This window comes from Dermacentor andersoni, chromosome 1 (genome assembly GCF_023375885.2).
Source record: "Dermacentor andersoni chromosome 1, qqDerAnde1_hic_scaffold, whole genome shotgun sequence".
Taxonomy (NCBI): Eukaryota; Metazoa; Arthropoda; class Arachnida; order Ixodida; family Ixodidae; genus Dermacentor; species Dermacentor andersoni.
In genome coordinates, this window is record NC_092814.1 from 110922202 (window position 1) to 110945202 (window position 23001).

General features: G+C 42.5%; 1 protein-coding gene across 1 annotated transcript in view; it reads right to left on the minus strand.

Moving 5' to 3' along the window:
• Positions 1-250: 250 nt before the first annotated feature.
• LOC126545617 (alanine aminotransferase 1) overlaps positions 251-23001 on the minus strand; it is a 37451-nt gene continuing 14700 nt past the window's right edge. The window contains exons 6-13 of the mRNA XM_050193541.3: positions 17877-18006; positions 13332-13411; positions 13125-13258; positions 4357-4465; positions 3462-3527; positions 3234-3389; positions 3005-3117; positions 251-2893 (exon numbers count right to left, since the gene is read on the minus strand). Of these exons, the coding sequence (XP_050049498.1) occupies positions 2803-2893; positions 3005-3117; positions 3234-3389; positions 3462-3527; positions 4357-4465; positions 13125-13258; positions 13332-13411; positions 17877-18006 (879 nt within the window). The 3' untranslated portion in view covers positions 251-2802. The remainder of the gene's footprint in view (positions 2894-3004; positions 3118-3233; positions 3390-3461; positions 3528-4356; positions 4466-13124; positions 13259-13331; positions 13412-17876; positions 18007-23001) is intronic.

Here is a 23001-nt window from a genome sequence, read left to right on the forward strand (position 1 = left end):
TACTTTTGTTCACAAAGTCCAGATGAATATGGCAACGGAATCATTATGAGAGAGGTAGCGCAAATGGTGCACACAATATGGCAAATCAGACATAGTGCCCATCTTTTTTTTTGCGTGCAGGTTGACACTGAATTTGACTGTATTTTACTGCAGTGTCTACAAAACCAATGGGCAAATCAGTTCAATGATCGTCTAATTTTGTGTGTCTGTGTTACTGACGGCACCTGCATTCCACTCACAAAAGCAGACATTCACATCATTCTTTTTATTGTACATGAAGTAAACCCAACAACCTCGTCCATCTACCTAAACATGCAATTTATACACAGATAGCAATATTGCTTTGAACTATTAACCGGAGGTCACAACATACAATGTTACAACAGCCAAGACAAACTGCCCACATACAAGTGGAGATAATGTTTCACGAGGCTAAAGGCACACGACAGAGAAAAAAACTACTCAGCTCACCAAGTTGAACAGGGTGTCAAAGCTACACGGCAAAGAAAAATGAATAGCCTGCTGTCAACACCAACGAAGCAGGGGCTCCTCACACATAGAAAGACTGAACAACTGTTCACTGGTGTATGCACTTGCATATTTACGCACCCGAGTGAAGGAATACACAGACACACATAATTTGTCTTGTTTACACAAGCTCCCAACATTAATAACCACACTGCAAATGCTAATGAAAATGAAATTATCATGCATCTGAATGAGGCAGGTAAGTCTTGGCCAGTCAGGTACAGCTGCTGCTCTTTCAAATGCAGCAGTATGCTATAATAGGTAACACTCTGGAGTGCTATTCTATAACGGCAAACGTTGCCGAGCAGCAGTACTCTCCTCTCCCAAGATTGACTTCGAGTATATATTCGATGATAAATTTCTGTGTGCCAGTCAATTCAGCATTTTAAAAGGTATGGCACGAGAATCTTTTTGTGCTCATTTAACTTATTGCAAACGAATGCACAAAATAAAATAAAGCAGGCTTCCTATGCATGCAAGCATGGTACAATTACATACACAGGCATGAGCAACATCATCTACTAAAATCTGTGTGTTGCCAGCCAAAGGAGACCATAAAAGATGTTTCAAAAGTGTTCATTCAACATAATATTTCATGCCAACAAACTTTCATGTGTCTCACAATGTCGTGTGACTATAGCAGGACCCTACCAATTAGCTGGCTTGCCCAGCAATGGGCGGTATGGTTTTCAGACATCAGCTTGAGCAGGCACATGGTATTGCACCTAACAATGTGCAACTTCCTAATGCGCAAAGGTTAATTGCTTGAAGGTGCCATATGCAGATTTATGTTCCATCCTTCAAGGTTTGTTTTTGTGATCTCCGCTAAGCATCTTGTGCGAAAGCGAGAAGCAATTTACAGTGAGACATGTACGCAAATACATGTTCTTGTCTCGCTGTAAATTGCTTAGTGCTTTCACACATGATGCTTCAACACCAACTAGCCTAATCAGTTACATTACTCAGTTACATATGGGTAAGACTGCCTGTCTGAAGCCGCATTACCAATGCAACTTCACCTGTGCATGAGTAGCGATCACAGCTGCATCAACAGAAATGTGCTCGGGGATGACATGCCGTGTGTTCAATATATGAAACAGGTGCAGCAAAAGAACAATATACATGATTGCACTGCGCTTAGTGTCGCACCGACGGAACATGGATGCAAGTGGTGCAGTGCGCCACGTATGTCCACGTTTTCTTTTTTTTATGTTCATCCGTTCTGTCAGTGTAACACTAAGCACAATACTATTATGAATATCCACCAACTAGCCCCGTTCATTGGTTAACTTCAGTTAAGTTTTTACAAGGCTTGAACAAAACATACGGTTGCAAGAAGGTACTTCTGATATATATATATATGAATTTAACAAATTTAAGCTATCTGGGCTTGATGCCAGTAGATGGCACAGGGGAACACTGTATATAATAGTCTAACAGCAAATTCACAGCATGAAAATGTCTTGATGCTGCAGGGGTTTCAGTAGACGAGTTCTACTATCATAGTAACAATTCCTATCTTTTAAAGGAGTAGGACTAAACAATGCAAACAGTCTAAACCGGTATGAAATAATCATTGTAGGGGATTACAAAATATAAAAGAACAGAAGATGGCTTTTGCAGGGAAAATATACACAAACTAAGGGTTGCATGTTTATTGCTACTTAAATATCAGCACTGAAGTCATTGATGTGCTAATTTACACTGACTACACGTTATACAAAAAGTGTAAAAATGAATGCTTTCAAAAGCATGTTATAATAAAGTTCAAAACTAGACCAGTTTATACGCTGCCCTTTAAGGGAAACATTCTTGTATGGCACTATACACTAATTTCCAACAGGAAATGTCGCAATTTATCGCTGCACTGTTCCACAGTTAAAATACCATAACTTGCTAGAGTACATGCAAAATCAGACAGCTATCTCATGTCGACAATGTGTGAACATCACTTATTATGGCTTAATATTATAGCAGAATAACGTGAGAGACACCTTAAAAGCAGTAAAAAGAAAAACACTCGTCAGCACCTTATATCTACTATAAAGGCACTTCAAAGCATATGACAAAAGCTGAACCAAAAGCAACTGCACCTATGTGCGGAATACTTACACATACCATCATTGTCCTTTGGTGACCAGACATCTAAACATTGAAAATGAGACACGGTATTATAGCTAGTCTCTCAGTCCGAGCGAAAGCACGTGGCATAGGTAATTTTTGGCCTCAATAAATAGGGCGCAACTGGAAATGCTTCGCTTGTGAATGCAGCACTCATTTATACTTGTCCATGAACTTCTGGTGGAAGCCCTTCAAATGTGCAAGCATCACCTGGAGCTTCTCCAAGGGGGGCAAAATAGTGGTCCTGAAAAAATAGAACTCTTCCATAGTAACTGCTGCCAGTTCAATGTGCCGAGGCAACTTGCAGTTGGTAAGCACAGCAATTAGCATGCAAGAATATCTGGGTTATACAAACCTAAAATGATAAGTGCCAGGTATCTGCCCAAAGCCACTTCCTGGGACAACGCACACACCAGTGTTCTCAAGCAGCTGCATTACATAAAAGAAGTCTGGTGCCTGGCCTGCAGCCTGTCAACAGAGCAAAGCACAGGAACATAATAATGTCATGCAGTGGTTGAGCTACTTCCAAGCCACAACCACTAGCCACCCCTTTGACCTCCCACACGACAGATGAGAATAAGCACCTTTGCCTCCTCAATGGCTTTTTGGGGTAGCGTGAACTTTGGGAATGCATACATGGCCCCAGCTACTTTGTTGCAGCTAAACCCTTCAAATGAGTTGAATGTATCAGCAACAAGTCCTGCCCTCTTCTTCAAAGAATCCAGGACAGCTGTCTTCTCCTAAAATGAGATGAAATGGGTTTATTTCAACAGTGTCAATGCAAAAGCTAGCCATGAAAACAAAGTAGTCACCTTTATGAACAAGTCATACGATGGTTCACCAGGTTTTGGAGGGTTGACAACACAGTCCATGGCAGTCTGCAAGTGTTAATCATGTCGTGAATGAACAAGCACACGTTTCTATGCACTGTTAAATTTAAAAAAAAAAAAAAAAAAAAGCCATGGAACAGTTGTAACACACTACCAAGATGAAACACAGCTTTACCCATTTACACATAAGCCGCATCTTCGCTTACTGGCATATTTCAGCCTCAACCTTTTCAAGGACTAGTCATTCAAATTAGCATAGTCATTAAGATAGCAAAAGTTTGATTAAGAATTACTACTACTTTAACTGCTATTCATCATATATTTTAGTAAAAGCATCACTAATAGCAGTGGTAGTCCAGGCAGTTTAGACTTTGGAGCAGCCACACCAGTCTTTTAGAACAGCTTTCAAGCAGAAAAAATTTGCTTTTGGAAAACTTGGAGCAGTATAGAAGTAATGTGTGGTTATTTGGTGCAGCTTCTTATTACTGCGTAATCGGTAAATGATGCTCAAGGGTAAAGGAAGACGCAAGGTCAACAGTCAGTAACAGTAACATTTCGAGTATAAGATATACCACAATCGTGATAGCAAAAAAAAAAAGTTATTTAAGAAGCATTTTAATTATCTTTGGTGACTAATTTGTCTTAATTGTGTGCACCAAAGAACATAAACTAGCTTTGAAAGCAGATTTTGCATAGCTAACATAGCGTTTTTTGTTAAATTTAACATTAGTTTAATATTGAAGACCCTGTATATCCTGCCTATAATATCTTGAACAATCAGTTACAACATGCAGTAGTTAGATTATAGTAACCCTTTAATCATAGCAAGAAATTAAGCTACTGTTCAAATCACAACTTAAAAGCCTCCTCTACTTACTTGGCCCAACACGGAGGAACATAGTTTGGCAGAAACCGATTTCAACAGGACACTCTTGACAGCTGGATCAAGATTTATCACCTCTACGTAGCCACCACGTAATCCACATCTGCATGCATTAGAGTCAAAGAAATGATCATCCAAATAAAAATACACAAGTAATACACCAACTTTTCATACTGACATCATGACACTACCACAATTGTAGTGAAGGAGAGGAATAACTGCATGAAAGAGGGGTAACAAAGAGTGCACCTAACATTACCAGTGCAAACCACCAGACTTATTTAAGGTAACCTGTATGAAAAAGCAACCAGAAATTATCAGTTAATAAAGGAAAGCAGGCAAATAATACACAAAGCCAATTTCAAATGCATGCTCTACACAATAACAAAGGTGCACTGTCTTGTTAATGCAGTCATGCTTGTCTTTACTTATCTGACCTTTTTATGCAGGGTTGTAGGCAAGGAGAACAAGGAGGGGGTGCGTTTCAGGATGCTTTGTTTTCCTGTGCTTTTCCCTCCACAAACTTCTAAATCTGTTGCACAACTGCGTGGCAAGGCTTCTTAGGAGCTTTCACTGCTACAAAGCTCTAGAGAACAAGAGGTCCAGGCCCATTATAGGGCCCAGTGCACAGTGCAATACAAAGGCACATGAATGGTACTGTCTGGCTATACAGCAGGCACGGCACAAACATGGCTGCATTTTTTTTTGTATGCTGTATGCCGCCAGATGGCCACAGGGTGTTGGAATCGTCATATTGTATTGCCTGCTAGTGCCGTGATGCATTGTCATCCTGTATTTTGCTGCAACCTTTGGTGTTCTGCTTATTTTCCTTCATGCAATTGTGTACCACAATAAAGGCACAAAAGGTCCCTTATGCCCATGCAAAACTGTCTGGATGTCTCGTAAAAATCTAGCCAAATTATAGCACAAAAAATTAGGTGCGATTCAGTCAAATGTGGAGTGCAATTTCACCATCTAGTTTGAGCAACAAAACATGTTTGTTGCATTTAAAACCTGATCTTCAAAACAAGGAATGTATTCTGGCATCTGTCCCATGACAAGAGCATTGCTGTCGAAGGATGCTTGTCTGTATAAAAATTAAAACGTCACATGAAATGTTGAATAGTAATGAGCCCTCAGATGATTGACAACCACTGTGCCTTCCGCAGGAACGTTTCTCCGAGACGTTCATGCAGACCAGCTATGAAGTGCCTGAAGAAGCTGCAGTGTATGTTTCAGAGTTGCTAAGGGGTTGAAGTCTCCATGTCAGTTGTGAACTTGTGCACTGATTTAATACAATGATTTCTAATATCCACTTGGCAGGGTATCATTTATGTGAAATTTGCAAAATTAAAAGTGTGTTTTTGTGCGACATGCATGCGGGAAGCTTGCTCAATGCAGCACATTGTTTAATAGCAAGCCATGTGAACGTCTTTCTTGGCTGCATGAGCACACAAGTATTTTTCCGGCCTGGTTGCAGTGAGTGTTGCATATGCAGTGGTGGGAATGGCCAAGAGCATTTTGGAGCACTTTGCAGCACTCAACAGTAACTATTCCGAGTGGTTGATGGACGGACACTATTCTTGCGCATCAGAAATGGTTCCAGAGTACCGGAGTACATCATTGCAAATATTCTAGACGAAGATAAACCGCATACACAACCATTCACAAACAAATTGAAACCATGCGGTCACACCGAGTCAACCTGCATGGCAGGAGAAAGAAAAGTGAGTGCTTAGTGGTAAAGCAAGTCACACAAAGGCACAAGTAAATAATGACAATACAGTCACAGGGTATGCAGGATGGCTATTACAGCAATTTTATTTTCGGCCTTAAGTCTAGCTAGTAAAAAAGCTGAGCTACAAATCCACTGTGCTACGAACACACGCAGATAAACGCAACACAGCAAAGCAGCTAATGCAAGGGGGTACGTTTCAGCTTGCCAAGTGCCATCACACAGCAGCCGTGCTGAACGCCTGGAGTGCATGTTATCGGTTGAGGAACACCTTCCCTGCCAAGGCAACATCGCTGCTACAAAGTATGAATGCGGGACACTCCAACATTGTGGAACAGGCCAAGTGTGCTCTACTAGGCCCAACAGAACTTCATCCTAAACTACACACAACCTGCAAATATGGCGCATAAGAGTTTCCTAATGGTGGACTGCGAACATGCGTGATTGCACACTGGATTAGATTACCTCAATGACCCTTTAGCTCATTTAACTTTATGGATGGCAGGAGACACGACGGCATTCTTAGGTAGTGGCGACTGCCACCTGGCATTAACCACAACTCCTCTTCACCTTGGCCTATGAGATTGTGCAGTGGCTCATCCTGGAGCAGCTTTGGAGCAGTTTCTCATTTGTAGCACAGATGTAACAGCTTTAACGGAATGTAGCAGATTGGAGCAAATGTAGCAACATTACTGCCACTGCATACCCCTTACAGAATTCAGCACTCCACAGAAGCAGGCTCATATATTTCTTAAAATAACTTGTGTTAAGTAAACCTCAACCTTTGTATACTCGAATACAATTAACATAACCCCACAAATAGCAGCAACCAGCATATTATACATCAATAATTTATCTGCTATCTGATTAATTGTAGCCAATGTTTCGACAAGGGGACTTGTCTTCGACAGGGCCCTGACGAAGACAAGTCCTCGTGTTGAAACCTTGGCTCCAGTGACATCTTTTGACCACAGTTAATCGCCTCAAGCGTCCATCTTGCTGTGAACTTTATGTGCTACAATTTATGTCTGGCCATTAGGGCGAGTGCACACACAGCTTCAGCCGCACATTTCCTTCACTAACTAAACTCTCTGGAATTTTTTCTGTAACTGTGGCTTCTGAACAATCATTCAAGTCAAAACATAGCATATTTATGCCAAAAAAGAAAAGTTCTTATCACCTTGACTGCTTGAAAACAATATGTACACCTTATAGGCGTGTTTCCTTATTACCAATCATGATCGCAGAGAGTGCGCCAGAGTGCCATGCTTTTGCATTTGAAACTGACGCCCTGTGATCCATGGCGCCATCTGTTGAGAGAGGTGGAGACTTCAATCAAGGAAGCAGTGTGTTCCTGGGCCTCATTAAGTACCTGTCCATTATTCTACTATAGTCTATTAACAGCTCTTTTAGAAAGGCTACACATGAGGTCACAGTTGAACAGGGTTTCTTTGACACTTGTCTACAGTGCTTGAGCATGCCCAGGTGCATTACGACAGTTTTGCGTAACTTGTGCGTAGCTTGCACGTTGGCAAGCGCACGTGTGGTCTCGGCTTTAGAGTAAATGCAGATCCCCGGCTTGAAATAACAGACTGCACTTCACCAGCAAGACAAGATTTCCAGGAGACCCCTTGTGGACAACACACCACATTGGGCTGAAAATTGCTTCATGAACTTGCTCAACAACTCTCCTCCACCTCAAGTTACCTTACTAAACTGAAATTAGGCAGGGAGCAATAATCTTTACTGTTAATAATGAAAGCTAAGAATTCTTTATAGTTCCTTCAACTCTCATAATCACAGATAAAGATAAGCAGTTTTCAAGGGTCTAAGAAAATTTTTTTTGTCGCCCTAAACAACACTTGAGCAATAAAAATGCAGCATTATATATTGTAGAAAACTAATAATTTGCTATTCCAAATACACATAAGTTGCAAGAAAAATCTTTAATTAATTGCACACAAAAATTTGTGTACGTCCTTGGCCATGTGGGCTCAGAGGCCATGCATGCACTGTCGCACCCATGACAGCACAGTGGTGGCACGAATGCACTTGTAGTGTTTGTGCAATTGTTATCGAAATAAAAAGCAATAAAAATTCTATGTGTACGAACAAATCAATGTTAAAAGAAATTTAGAATATATGTTCACTGTCATATGTTCCAAAGGACTTTTCTATAAAAATAGTAATCGGCACATAACTATTCTTGGGGGACAAAACACAAAAAGGATAGTCTTTCCAGTGCCCATGTCAAGCTGTTAAGCAGTTTCTCAATCTTGTGAGACAAAGGCAGACTGCATTTTTAGCAGCACACATTCATTTTCTTGCACTCCAGATAACACAGCTGGCAGTTTTGCCTCTTCTACATCTTCCTTGGTCAGTGTTGAAGTTCTGGCACTAGTTTTTGAGTAAGAAGGTGTTCACAATCTGCACTATTGAGCCCCAGCAGCTGCTGCACAAGGTCACTTCTGAACAAGTGGCTGAATTTGGTTTTTCTCTCAAATTGCAACTGGGCAATTCTACAAGAGATCCACATGGGTCTGAAACTTTATATTTTAGATCCCACTGAATATTTTATATTTTATGCACATATCGCTCGATAGCACGAATGTGATTTTTTTTTTTTTTTTTGCAAATGGATAATTTAAGAGGAAAAAAATACTAAGGTTTTCCAGTATCCAGGCACCATTTTCATGCACCGGGCGTCCTCGCAACTTCACAGCAATGTAAAATGCAAAATATTATGGCTACAAAGAATACATTTTTTGTAACATTGAAGTGTTTTTGAAAAATGTCTTAATTTGCACCACTTTTCAAAAGTTGCTACATTTACTAATTTTTATCTCCTCGAACAATGCATATAGCCTATAGAAACTTGGTTGGCTGTGAGAACTTAACCTGCTCAAGAAGTGTGCTGAATATTGTTGCTATATTGCTAATCAACATTTTTACAACATGCCTCAAATTTCTAGTTTTGACGAAAATGAATACTAAAAACCAAAGTAACGAAAAACCATTGTTTTCTCAGAATCTCGTAAATATCTGTTCACAGACACTGCAAAAGAACATTAAAAAACATGTTGCATTATTAGACAGTTTTAGTTTAGCGTACGCAACTATAGCGTACGTCATACGCTATAGCATAGAGTACGCTAAGCAGTGCACATTTTTTACAGTTTTAGTTGGCCTGCAAGATCTTCGGATCTCAGAGGCCATATGCCATCGTGGCTATTTCCCAACTAGCGATAGGTGGTGCTGACATCTCTAATGTTTCTTTCGTTAGGCTTCAACTCATTCGAAACGAGGAGCGATCTCGAAAACACCACAAGGTCCTCCATAATACTCTGTCGTCGAAGTGGCCCGAGACATGTTACACAGTCATTTGCCAAGTGTATTTTACAAAAGCAACACCAAATTCAGTTCGAAGCGGGCAGCCGGTACCGCCACCATGTTTGATGCAAACTCCGCAAACCGCGCAGACGCTAACGCTAAATCTGAGAAATAGTGTGCGCACGCTATACACTATGGGTCGTTTAGCATTCTGCGCATGTGCAGTCACGACCCGTTATTTTATAGCCTACGCTAAACTAAAGCTGTCTATTTTGTTTGCGTTGACAATATAGGTGATGGAATGAGAGCTTTGCCAGGATGCAGCGAGGTGCTGAGAAAAAGGGAAATGTGGATAAAAAAACATGGATTGAATTGCTTCCTCTGAATTGCCTAAACTTGGCCATCGTTGCAACATAAAGGCAATTCATGATGAAATCGGTGACTGAAATCATTCACCACTGATGATCTACTTGAATAGGCATGGTAATAAAAGAATTGACTGGTCTAACCTCTGAATTGGGTATGTGGAATGGGTCAACAAAATCTAGTGACAACAAACTGTTCTGTAAACATCAAACCACAATGTACAGCCACATACCCTTTTTGGAATGATAGCTCGAAAAGGAATCCCTTCATGTCATTTTGTGGTGGGAGAAGCATGGGACTCGGCCTTTTCAACTCTAGAAATTTTACCAAACCTACCCTGATTTTGTATTCAGTCTTGAAATTCTGAACTGCTAATACTTTTTCTGAGTGCATGCTCGGCCTCATGACAAAAAGATTTTACTTATCAGATATGACAGATCTAAGCTCCCTCTCAACAAGGCATAGTTAACCAACAATATAATGAAGTTGGTTAAATCATCAATTTGCTTCATTATATCGAAATTTCATTCTACTGAAAATCAACCTTTTATGCAAATAAATAGTCGCCGATCAATTTTTCTGACATGGAAAGGGCTCCAAGGTTTTCTGAATTATTGGGCAATTGAAGAAAGCTAAAGTGAGAAAAAAAATGGCCAGGCTTAGCTTGGTTAAGCCAACGTGCGCAATATGCGTTGCATATTGCGTGGTCTGTGACGTCACGCGCCGGCGCAGCGCCCCTAGCGGGAGGAGCGGGAGTCAGGTGGTGGCTGCGGCCGCGCGCGACCGCGCGAGTTGGGGCCCAGCTTTTCCCCCGGCTGTCGTGACGTCACGTCACGTGGTTGCGCTACAGGTCAATGGTGGCTGCCCGGCCGTGCCCAAGGGCTGAACTGAGTGATTGCAATATGCAACGCACAAAACTCTAGTGTAGGAGTATGAGCCACTATGATGGCTCATACCCCCAATGGTGGCTGCCCGGCCGCGCCCAAGGGCTGAACTGAGTGATTGCAATATGCAACGCATAAAAAATGCATTTTGTTAAATTTGAGTCAGATGAAAGATGCTGTTTCATGCAGCGTTGACGATATCTTCACATCGGCGGGACGAACTAAGTGAAGCTAGCCACTTTTTCATGACCGGCTGATAGTACCGCACACAGTGTGACGACACTATCATGAAAAGCGCTGGCAGCATGCAATGAATGCTTCATCTGCCTCTAGATTCAACAAGTTTCTGAAACTCGAAATTAAGCAACCTACACTATTAAACGCACAGGAACACCACGCATATGATGCCATAGCATCTTGGCGCATCTACTGTTTGGACACGCAGCAGATTACCTCTAAAGCTATAATATAGTGTACGCTAAACTAAAACTAGTAGAGACATTTAGCGTGTCCGCTATGCCAGGAAACGGGGGCGGTTTGGGTGGACTGCCGGATGTGCAGGGGCGTAAACGTGAGCGGTGCAGGGGCGTAAACGTGAGCGGTGCAGCCGCCTGGTGGCGTAGAGTTTAACCAAACACAGAGCTAGAATTGCAGTAACCCAGTATATCCCGCTTCGCTGCTGGTGCAAGTTTTCGGCAGCGGCGTAATCATGTTTACAATTACGCCGCTGCCGAAAATTTACACCAGCGGCTAAGCAGAATATAGTAATTGGTTTCGTGTTTGTGTGGTTGACTTTTGCATCACTAATCTGGCCACTCGCATTTATGCCCCCTGCTCAACCGGCAAACTGCCTGTGCTTGCCAGAATACCGGATGCACAAAAATTCTCTAATAAGCAGCGATCGTCGGCTGACCCTCGCAAGTCGACACGGCAAAAGTACGTTGTATGCGACCAATTCAGAAAAAAAAAAAATTTGCCGCTAATTTTTTCCACTGTTGCCAATAGTCGATTGTAGCGCGGTCTATTAAAAGCGAACTTTGTTGCATTAGTAAAACAGGTAGAAGAAAGTAAGGCTGAAATATGGTCCGTTATATCCGAAAGCCTGTTGTACCCAGGTCCGTTGTAACGAGCATAGATTGTACACACACACACACACACACACACACACACACACACACACACATATATAAACTAACTACTACACAATCCGTAAATAAATAAAATAGATCCAACCTGTGCAAGGTCACTCGTCAGGTAGCGTTTTGTAATAAAAATAATGTACAGTAAAACCCCATTAATATGTTATTAAAGGACCACAGAAAAATATTCCATTATGCAGGAAAATTAACATTAATTAATAAATGCGGCAGCTCTACAGAGGAGGCGAAATGCTACTCTCACACAAAATTTTAAGTTGAAAAGAAAGTAAGCTATCGAAAACCAAGTAAATAAGGCTAGCTACTTCTGCCTGGCAGTTGGATTGAACATCAATTTTTTGTAGCAGCCACAGCCATGATTCAGACTAAACAAAGCCTCCAATTTCTGCTTGGTGTTTAGGCAGAACGTTTGATAATTGTAACAGCCTTTTTTTAAGCACTCGCAGCCCTTTTTCAATTTCCCTGCATATTAATGTAACTGCACAAGGTATCAAAAGCTTTTGACAGCATCTGCAAGCCAGGTTGTGGTGCACCCGCTCATGCCTTCATTCACCTACTCTTTGCAATCAGCATCAAAAGCTGTACAGAGGTCAACGCCATGTCCAGCACGATCAGCGATTCTGATGTTCGGAGACCATTACACGACACATTCGCGATGGGCGATATTGGCTTCTATTCATGCCATAGCATCCTCAAGTTCCTACACCTCTTCAGCAGACTTGTTGGTATTGTTGATGTCTTACACAGCTTTGGCATGTTTTCAGTGGCACCGTGCAGCAGTCAACATAGATGCTGTCGATGGACTACAACACGTCTGAAGTGTGCCACTGAAGTTTTTGGACGTAACAAATGTAAACAAATGTAACTATGACAATTAACCAGGACCAGTGTTTCAGAGCGCAAGAGCCAAGAGGACATAACAAACACGAATATATCAATGAGGTTCTACAGTAGTTGAAACAAAGCGTCGAATATGAAAAGTAACTAAGCACACGTCGCTTATGATCTAAACACAAGTTTCAATTTGCAATGAAAACTTTACGAAATGTCTAGTAGTAATTAGACAATGTGGACATAAAGAGGTCCTTTAAGAGATTGCACATATTCTTTTGCATATCCTGTGCCCTTAACAGCTGAATAACGGCATCATCTTGTGTACAAACACCATAGGTCAATTTCACTGGTTCACATGGAAAAGTGTATCGCTAGTATGTAAGCATTAACTGTGCCACCACAGCACACCACGAAAAGCTGCTGTGCTCTACTTCAACGCTTTCAAGAGTAACTCACTCTCCCATGTAGCCTTTTGAAGCAGACATAAATGAAGCAAGTTCCATGTCAGAATAAGGGGGACCCATGTTGTGCATTATCTTGCGAAAACTGTGGAATGCAGCCCCTTCAGCATAGATGTTATGCTGATACACCTGCAAGTATCAACAGAATGCAAGAGGCATTTCAACATATAATAGAAGTAAGACAAATTAAATTACTTATTACCTCATCAGCCATAAGGAAAAGCTTGTGCTTATAAGCGAACTCAACTACTTGTTTGATATTCTGCTCTGTCAAGACTGCCCCTGGAAGAGAAGTTGCAGAGAATCAACACACTTCATTTTTTATTTCGAACTGATACTTAGCACAATCAAAATTATATATTTAGAAATCAATGTAACAGCTCCTTTTAGCAAGAGAAAAGTACAACATTTTTTCACAGGCAAAGATAGTTAAATGAACTAATGAGCATTTCTAGCCAACAAGTCGGAAGATTTCACATGGTAACACATCGGATCTCAATAATTCAAACTCGAAGGGGCCCGAAAATTTGTTTGAATTAAAAGAAGGACTTGTTTTTGAAGTATTAGTGCACCATAGCACGATGAACGAATGGTGCGAGTCGTGAAATATCGCGGCGCACAAGCACACTGCGAGCGACGACCACGAAACTGCCCATGCCGGCCAACGCTCACCTTCCCCGATAACAGCAGAAAACGAAACTTCAAACAGCAAGCTGGTGCCGGGCTGCCGGGGCTGGCAACACACCGGCGCGGAGGCAGGCGCTGCTGGGTCGCCGGGCACGTGTGTGCGGTAACCATCGAAGATGAGGGAGTTGACAGGGAGGGCGAGGGGAGCGGATTTGCTTTCCTGCCAGTTTGATGGATGGCGCTAATTACCTCAACACCTTAAGGTGCCTGAATAAAACTAAAAGGTAGCGACATACTTTCATATTGCCGCCGCCACTGCTGCGAGGAGGCAGGAGAGAAGGCCTGCACCTTTCAATTGGTTGAGCGCCGTCATGTGGTATTTTCTCGCCTTTTTTTTCCTACTTTTTTCTTCCTTTCTACGCCTCGGCGCAATCACCACTACGACAGTTAGCCGCCATGTTTCCGCGGCGAGGCTTCCAGAAGGGATTTCGGATGTTTTGGTTAAGTTTTGTGGCAAACCGCATCATTGAAGAACTCAGTTTTTTCGTTTCATGTTAGGGATTGATTTTAAGAGTACTGGGGGTGCAAACGTATGAACGGTGCTGTTTTCTTTGTTGACAGGGTACGGAACTCAGGCATGGGTAAGCTTAGGCATGGGTGCTATTCTCAGTGCTCATTCAGATTTGTTTTCCTGATCCCACAGTTGCCGCCGCCGCAAGCCGCAAAAGCCGGCCCAGGACTGATCCCTCCTGCGGCGCGCGTTTTACCGCTAGTGCGGATGGGGCATTACTGCGCAACACAGAAACGGCGACTTGCTGTTTGAGAGACAGTAAAATTTCTGCTACAGTTTTTTTCTTTTAAAGCAATAACGTTAAGGGCCTCGTGTTGCAGAAAATCTGGCGTCTGCATACCATGTCAGATGTTTCGGCAAACAAAAATTTTTAACCACCCATACCAAAGCCCTCCATGTGGCGCAAGGAAGTTATTGAACTAATTGCATTTCTTAAGCTAAAATATATTTAAAAAATCGTAAAGTATGACTTACAACCTATGGACATTGTAGGTCGGGTTGCAATTTGAATGTACGAGAAAACATAATTCTCTTACGCAAGAACAAAAACACCTTTTCCAGCGTTTCTACCATTTATCGACCGGCCACGGAGTTCGCCATTTGCGTGCGCAGGCGCACGAATATTTTGGAGTCCGCGGAACGGCGTGCCCTTTTCCTTGAAACACTTCCAGATGGCGCTCACCTCTGCTGCATCGCAGCCCATGCAAGAGGTCGCATTTCTACCACAAAGCCCGCCTTCGTGCTTAGCGTTTGCCACGAGTGTTTCCGGTAAACTTTACGGTTACATATTTGCAGTTGCCGGGAGGCATGAAAAGCAGTCAGGTATCTTTGATTGCTTTAGCGTTACACACTTAAAGGCGAAGCTTAAGAGTCCTTCAACATTCTTTTTTTTTTTTCGCGCAGCGTTGAGGGGTCTCTCCTAAGCTTTTCCTCTATGGCAAAGTCAGAGCTAGAGTGTACTAGAATATGGTTGAGTGGAACAAGCAGCTGGGTGGTGCATGCTTTGCAATGAGGCGCACAATGACAAAAATACTGTGGCGGCGCTGCAATCGAAGTGGATTGGGTCCCATCAAGGTTGCGCCGTTGGAAACTGCTAGCAATACTTCTCAGAAGGGTCAATTCATACAACTTCGCGTGCTGGTATATGCGTCCAGACCACTCAAGTGGTGTTTATAATTGCACATTACATGTATTTATGCCTTAAAAATAGATGCCTTTCTTTTCTTTATTTCATTTTATTTTTTTTAAATGCCACTCAGTGATTGCATGTGCATTGCAGCCACAGTGTCGACTTTCATTCTACTATTTTATTGTACGGTTGCCTTTGGAGAACAAATATTTTTCTTGTTCTTCAAACAGCATATAGTAGGTCTTCGAAATGCAGATGGAAAAACATTATGCAAAAAAGAGGTGAGGCGTGCAGACAGGACACAAGAGTAGAGAAGTGGACAACATGAACGTCCACTTCTCTACTCTTGTGGCCTGTCTGTACGCCTCACCTCTTTTTTGCATAATGAATCCTTACTAACTAGCTCAGCTTTCTGTCGTTCTATGGAAAAACATATGTACATTTCCTGCTTACCGCTTCAAACAAATAAAACATGCCCCATCCGGCCCCCTGTACTCAGACTTGCAGGAAGTATTCTTAAGAAAAAGAAAAAAAAAACTGTAGCACAACGTTTCATTCATTTTTCCATCTTCTTTACATAACAGAATACGGAGTAATTGGTACGGGTTCTTTTATTGTGCTCAGGCCTCAGGCGCCGTAAACAGTTCTAGGAAGCCATCATATATGTTAATCTTTGGCCCATAAGCAGTGCGACATTTTTTGTCCTGTCCATGGTTATCAAAAAAATAAAAATAAAATAAAAGCGGTGCGGCAGCCTAATTATAGGCTGCGTAGTGGATATGGTGGTGCATTGTTAAATTCGAGCTCACAGGTTCAAACCAGGTTGCGGAATTCAATGGATACGAAATGAAACTTCTGTTTAGGTGCACGTTAAAGAACTGCAGGTGGTGAAAACAGAACAAGGTGCCTCATAATCATATCGCCAGATCTAAACCGTCAGAATATGTTTAATTTTAAATAAGAGAGATAGAGAAGGTAACTGCGTCCTTCGGCTTTATTCTAGGGGTATAAAAATAAATTATTCTCGAGTCCGATTTTTGAGAAAAACATGCTGCGCTTATCTTATATTTCATCTCTAAATGTAATGCCGTTCCCAACTGTACGTCTGCTGAACTAAGCAGCTTCTGTATTATAAACGGCTTTCAGTTATCTGGTGCACTATCATAAGGACAATAATGAAGCAATTAGAGGAATGGCATGCCTCACATACATGTAGAGGTATCTCTAGATCTGCTGTGTTTGTTGAATAAGTATGATACCACATTTGGCACCCAGTTTTAATGAGTTGCAGACATGGCGAGAGTGTAAAAAAAAATGTTTTCCTTGCCTGACCTTAAGAAAGGAAAGTCATTTACAGTATCGCGCACCTCATTCTTTCATACAGAAATACAACTTTCTCTTGTGATACTTTCTCTTGTGCACTTGTGATAAATATGAAATTCGCAGTTTCGCGCAAAAGGCGAAGCATTGATTACGATGGCAAACTAGTAGACAGCTATACGAAAAGTAACGATAGTAGTTTTATTGGACGTATAAACTTTTAAACATTCGCTTACTAACTAAATTAAGAAGCATGGTGTCACGGGCACACAAGCATGAACACGTATAACTCAATGACCGCGGAAACTCTTTTAAACGCTGGAGTGAGGAAGTGAAGTAGCAGGAGTGAGGGAATGGACTTTGTGCGGCCTCTCGCTTCGATGCAAACTAAGTGACGAGAACACAGCATGGTGCGCCTAGATGCTTAGACTCTTGTCTTGCCCGCAGATCACTTTCAAGATAGGGGCCACGTGGCTGTGCCGTACGTAGCAACCGCCGGGGTAGAATGCCTCTCCTGTTTGCACCAGTTCCGCACACAAGTTTCGGGAACTCCGAACGCCCGTGATGAAGCACGATTTCTGTCTGTCCGGCACACGTGATTGCTTTCCTTTTAATTGCGGCATAGTGATGAACTCTGCATGTCTTTGCAGATGGTACTTCCATGCTTATAGAGCAAATGCAGAAAACAGGAAGACGGACGGTGCACTATTGCCCAAGCACACATACTACAGCATATGGAGAAAGCTACGGCAGCTAGGTTCAAAGCACGTACGAGGCGGCCATTTTTAAATGGTGATGGCAATATGGTAACACAGATTTAGGGTCATACCCGATTCTAACACGCACACAATTTTCGGGCCCATTTTATGGGGAAGGAAATGCGTGTTAGATTCGAATAAATATGGTAACAAGTTACGGTGTAAAAGGATGACAAACGCTATGAAGTAACGATTGGACAGGCAAAACCATAGGTTTGACAAACCAACTAAACCAGCAACAAGTGGCGATAATCGCAATATGCTGCACTAGATAAAATTTCTAGCTATGAACCTGCTGTCTGCACAGAAACCAGTGCTTAACAAAACTTTTGTGCAACTCACCAGTAGGGTTTCCAGGATTGATTACAACCAGGCCACGGGGATTGCAAACTTTTTTAGCTTCAGTAAGAGATCTTTCGAGTTCTCGGATGCTCAATGCCCAGTCATTCTCTTCATCCAAGTAATAGTTTATCTGCAGACACCAAAACAATGTGCAATTCAAACTGTATAAGTGCAAGCTGTCACAGAACCACTGCCAGGTTAAATTGATAAACATAAAATTGTTCGACAGGCTGTTCCTAAAATATTGTTCAACCAAGCTAAACAAGGAGTTGCTTAGTTTTCATTGGTATTACAGTAAAACCTCCTTAATTCGGATTTCACAGAACCGAAAAAATGCCAGAATTAACCGAATGTTGAATTATTGAGGGTACCAAGAAAACAAACAAATGCTTACTACGCCAACACAATTTTATTTACTGAATGAGCAAATCCTGTTTCTATTTTGCATAAAAGCAGTCCGGAAGCTGCAATTCTCATCTCATGACTGATTAGTGCTCGCAGCTGTGAAGACCTCGTGACTTCCTTTACAGCACGGCCGTGGCAAGTCTTCATCTGAGACATGCTTTTTACTACCGCACGCACATCCCGATTATTTTTTTGCGAGAATGAATTTTTGATGTTTAATGATGTTTAAATATGGCCAAAGAGCGCCATGCCTGTCGTAATGAGTTCGCAGTGTAGTGATGAGCTCTATGAAGTTGGTGAGACACGGCTGTAGAGGGGCCTTAAAATTAATCGTTCTAAAACGCATAAAATCTGTATAAGGTTATGGCCGTGACGGTTATGTCATAAGGTTAATAAGGTTATGTGACGTGTACTTCATTATGAACATTAGTATGCATTTCAAAAGAATGATACGATGTATAAAATATATACGATTCTAAAATTGGCTAGAGCACTACTGCCTCCTTAGAGCCCTTGAAACACAAGGGCCTGGAGGCATGTGCTATGCAAAACAGTTATGGCAGTGGCATCCTCTGGAACGAGGATGCTCTATGAACTTATTGGACTTATAACATTTAATATAACATCATTAAGGAAACCGAGGACTGCCTTGATGTTAAACAGCAGTTCCTTACCAAGAAACATAGCCGGGTGAAGACGGATGTAATAACGGTATGCAAGTGAAAAATGTTTCCTTCTCTCCACTTCGGCTTCCCGGCACTCCAACAGCACGTGGAGGACGGTCAGCCTCTCACCACATCTACCACAGGTTCTAGGTTCATTTTAAGTAAGGAGAAAATGATGGGTCCCAAATGTGTGTCCTATTCTGAGACTACAGAATAGGGCATCTGTTCACCGTGATATTGTTGCAGAGGGCCAAGAACCTAACTATGGCGTAATCACATGCAGTTTGTTATTTATTTCTGCGTCCCACATGAGTTTCCAGTGGTTTCGCAGTTTGTTTCGTATGAAAGGTTTCAGATCTGTGACAGGGACCGAAGCAGTAGCATTAACAGCATGTGATGCAATTGACGTGGCCATCTCGTCTGCCAAAACATTACCTTCGATTCCCCTATGGCCAGGTACCCAGCATATAATGATATGCTGGTTAGATAGATAAGCTTTACACAGGTCGGAATAGACCTCAATAAGTACGGGATTTTTCTGTTTGCAGAGTGACATCAAGGTGTTAACCACCCTTAGGGAGTCTGTATATACAGTCGAACCCGGCTATATCGAACTCGCAAATAAATGCCTATCAGTTCGATATAGAGCATAATTCGATATAAGCCTGCTGAATAATTGGATGTCATAAAAGCACATACCATTTATAAAATCACTTTATTGATGAAACTAGCTTAGTTTCGCATGAAATAGTCCTGCATTTCTTTCTACTAGGGCAATTTCGCTGCCTGCGACGCATGCACTTCTTCACATTGTCTAAGGAGTCGGGAGCAGCTGAGGCCGCAACCTTCCGCATTCACACAGAAGCACCGGACTAGTGCGAGCGCACCAATCACTTCGGAGGATGTAGGCAAAGGACCGTCGTTGCTTTCCTCATTGAGCCCACTTTCACTTGTGCTCGGTACGATGTTGGCAATGTAGTCTTCATTTCGGGCTCTCCCGTGGTCGCGACACCATCATTTGCACTCACAAACTCGTCCACTGTTGATTCGTCAACAGCGGCCGGAAATTCTGACAGCTCGCTTAAGTTTCGGCAACACCGGCAACGGCTGCGTCGCATTCATCAGAATTTACAATCATCACTGAGCACGCGGAAGCCGGCACGGCTGAAGCAATTTCGGATGAACCACTCGTACACGGCCGTGCGTACGCGTCGGGCGCCATGGGCACTGGGGCGAGAGTTTGGCCGCTCTAGCACTAATTTCCCCCTTATTCTTCAAGACCGTCCTGAGAGTGTTCCTCGGAATCATTCACGATGCGGGGACACATCCAACTTCTCACCGCGTTCGACCCGATTTATGATTACGAGCTTCACGACAAAAGGCAAATTCTGCCGCTTCATCACGGCAACACTGCGGGAGAAGGCCCACAAGGCACACGCACAATGGACCAGAAAAGCACCGAGACAACTCGCACTTTCGCCATTTTGCACGACGAGGGCACAAGAGCCTCTGATTGGCTGTCTGAGCAAGCGCTGCGGGCGGGCCAGGATCATTTTTTGCAGGGGGGTGTCGACGGCTCGTCAGAGGCCGCGCGGTCATGGTAGGGAGAGCGGTTGGATAGAGTCGCGCCGTCGGGTTTCCCCAAAACCAGGAGGGAAAGCCAACTTCTAGGAGCACTTTTCTGCCGTTCAACGTTCGATATATCGGGAGTCGCTGCTATTTTTGTTCGATGTAAACGTAATTTTTGCTATATATACTCATTGTAACTATACCGTGCCCAGAAATTGTTCGATATATAGAATATTTCTATGTAAACGGGTTCGATATAGTCGGGTTTGACTGTATAACAGCTTTTTGGAGTTTTGATTTCCTTATATGCTTTACAGCCAACAATAGTGCATAGGCCTCGGCCGTAAGGATACTTGTTTCTGGATGTAGTACATCGGATTCCGAGAGGGATGGACTGACGGCTGCATAGGACACTCCAGCATGTGACTTGGAAGCGTCTGTATAGAACTATGGGCACGAGTGCTTGTACTGAAGTTCTAGGAAATGCATTCAGATTTCGACCTCTGGAGCGTGCTTTGTAACCTTTAGAAGGGATTCGTCATATTTTATCACCTGCCAATCCCAAGGAGGTAATAGCTTGGTTAGGTGCATTAAGCGATGCTCGAGGAGTGGGACATGCATTTCATCGCTAAGCTCCTTCACACGCAGAGAGAAAGGCTGTCTTACAGAGGGACGATTGCGAAAAAGTGTAGCACACGTCATATCAGTAACGGTATTAAAACATGGATGTTCAAGATTAGAGCACACTTTCAGGAAATATGATCTCTGCAGGTGGAGTGACCACTCATTCGATTCGGCATATAAGCTTTCAATCGGGCTTGTTCTGAAAGCGCCCGTGACTAAGCGGATACCTAGATGGTGAACGGGATCTAGCATCTTTAGCGCGCTCGGGGTGGCAGAGTTACATACCGCGGCACCATAATCCAATCGTGACCAAATCAGGCTCTTGTAGAGATTCGTTAAACACTTCCTGTCACTGCCCCATGTAGTCTTGGATAGAAGTTTCATTAGGTTCATTGTTTTTAGACATTTTTCTTTAAGATGTTTAATGTGTGGAGTGAAAGTGAGTCTATAGTCAAGTATAACACCTAGAAATTTGTGCTCTTTGTTTACAGGTATTTGTTGTCCACACAGTTCTAAGCAAGGATCCGGAAACAGGCCTCTCTTGTAAAAAGCACGCAAGAAATCTTGCGAGGATTGATTTTAAATTCATTTTTCTCTGCCCACTTTGACACTTTGTTCAAGCCATGCTGTACCTGTCTCTCGCACACTGCGAGGTTACAAGATTTGAAACCTATCTGAATGCCGTCCACGTAGACGGAATACAAAATGGCCGGTGGCAAGGAAGTACGAAGTGTTGTCATCTTAACAATAATGAGTGTGCAACTGAGCACACTTCCCTGGGGTACACCAGTTTCTTGTGTAAAAGGATGTGGCAGTACATTGCCGACTTTTACCCGGAAGGTACGATTGGACAAGTAGCTTTCTATTAGGTTTAGCATATTACCATAAATGCCCATTTCTGACAAATCTCTCACGATTCCGTAGCGCCATGTTGTGTCGTACACCTTCTCCATATTGAGGAATATCGATAAGAAAAACTGTTTGTGCACAAAGGCGTCACGGATATTTCCTTCAATATGTACCAGATGATCGGTTGTGGAGCGCCCTTCTCAGAAGCCGCACTGATAGGGATCAAGCATTTTGCTCATTTTAAGGAAATGGATGAGTTACCGATTAATAATTTTTTCAAATACCTTACTAAGGCAACTTGTCAGGGCTATTGGACGGTAATTTGCCACTGAGGAAGGATCTTTGCCTTGTTTCAAAACCGGGATCACAATGGCTTCTTTCCATGCAGTCGGAAGGTATCATGCAGCCCAAATGATGTTGAAAATTGTGACTAGTGTAACTTGGGTGTCTTTGTGTAAGTTTTTGATCATTTCATACATGATTCTGTCAGATCCCGGTGCAGAGCTCTTGCATGCACTCAAGGCAGCTCTCAACTCGGCAATACTGAAATGTCGGTTGTACGGTTCATTCTGTCAGCATTTTCTTATGAATGGCTTTCATTGTTCTATTTCTTTATATTTGAAAAAGGGTTTTGAATAATGGCTTCAACTTGACACGCTCTCAAAGTGCTCCCCAAGTGAGTCTGCCTGATTAAGCAGGGTATCGCCCTGGGTGTTTACCAAAGGAAGTGAATATGTTTGTCGCCCTCTTATCCTATTAACCCTGTTCCAGACTTTGGACTCATCTGTGTAAGAGTTGATGCCCAATAAAAACTTCTGCCAACTTTCTCTTCTGGCCTGCCAGCGAGTTCTCTAGCCTTGAAACTTTACTTTCTTGAAGTTAAGAAGATTCTCTGCAGTAAGAGAAGCACGTAACGACCCCACGCTTTGTTCCGTTTCCTTGTCGTTCCACCACGGTACACGTCACTTGCATGCCAAACCACTTACATCGGATTTGCATTTAGAAGCGGCAAC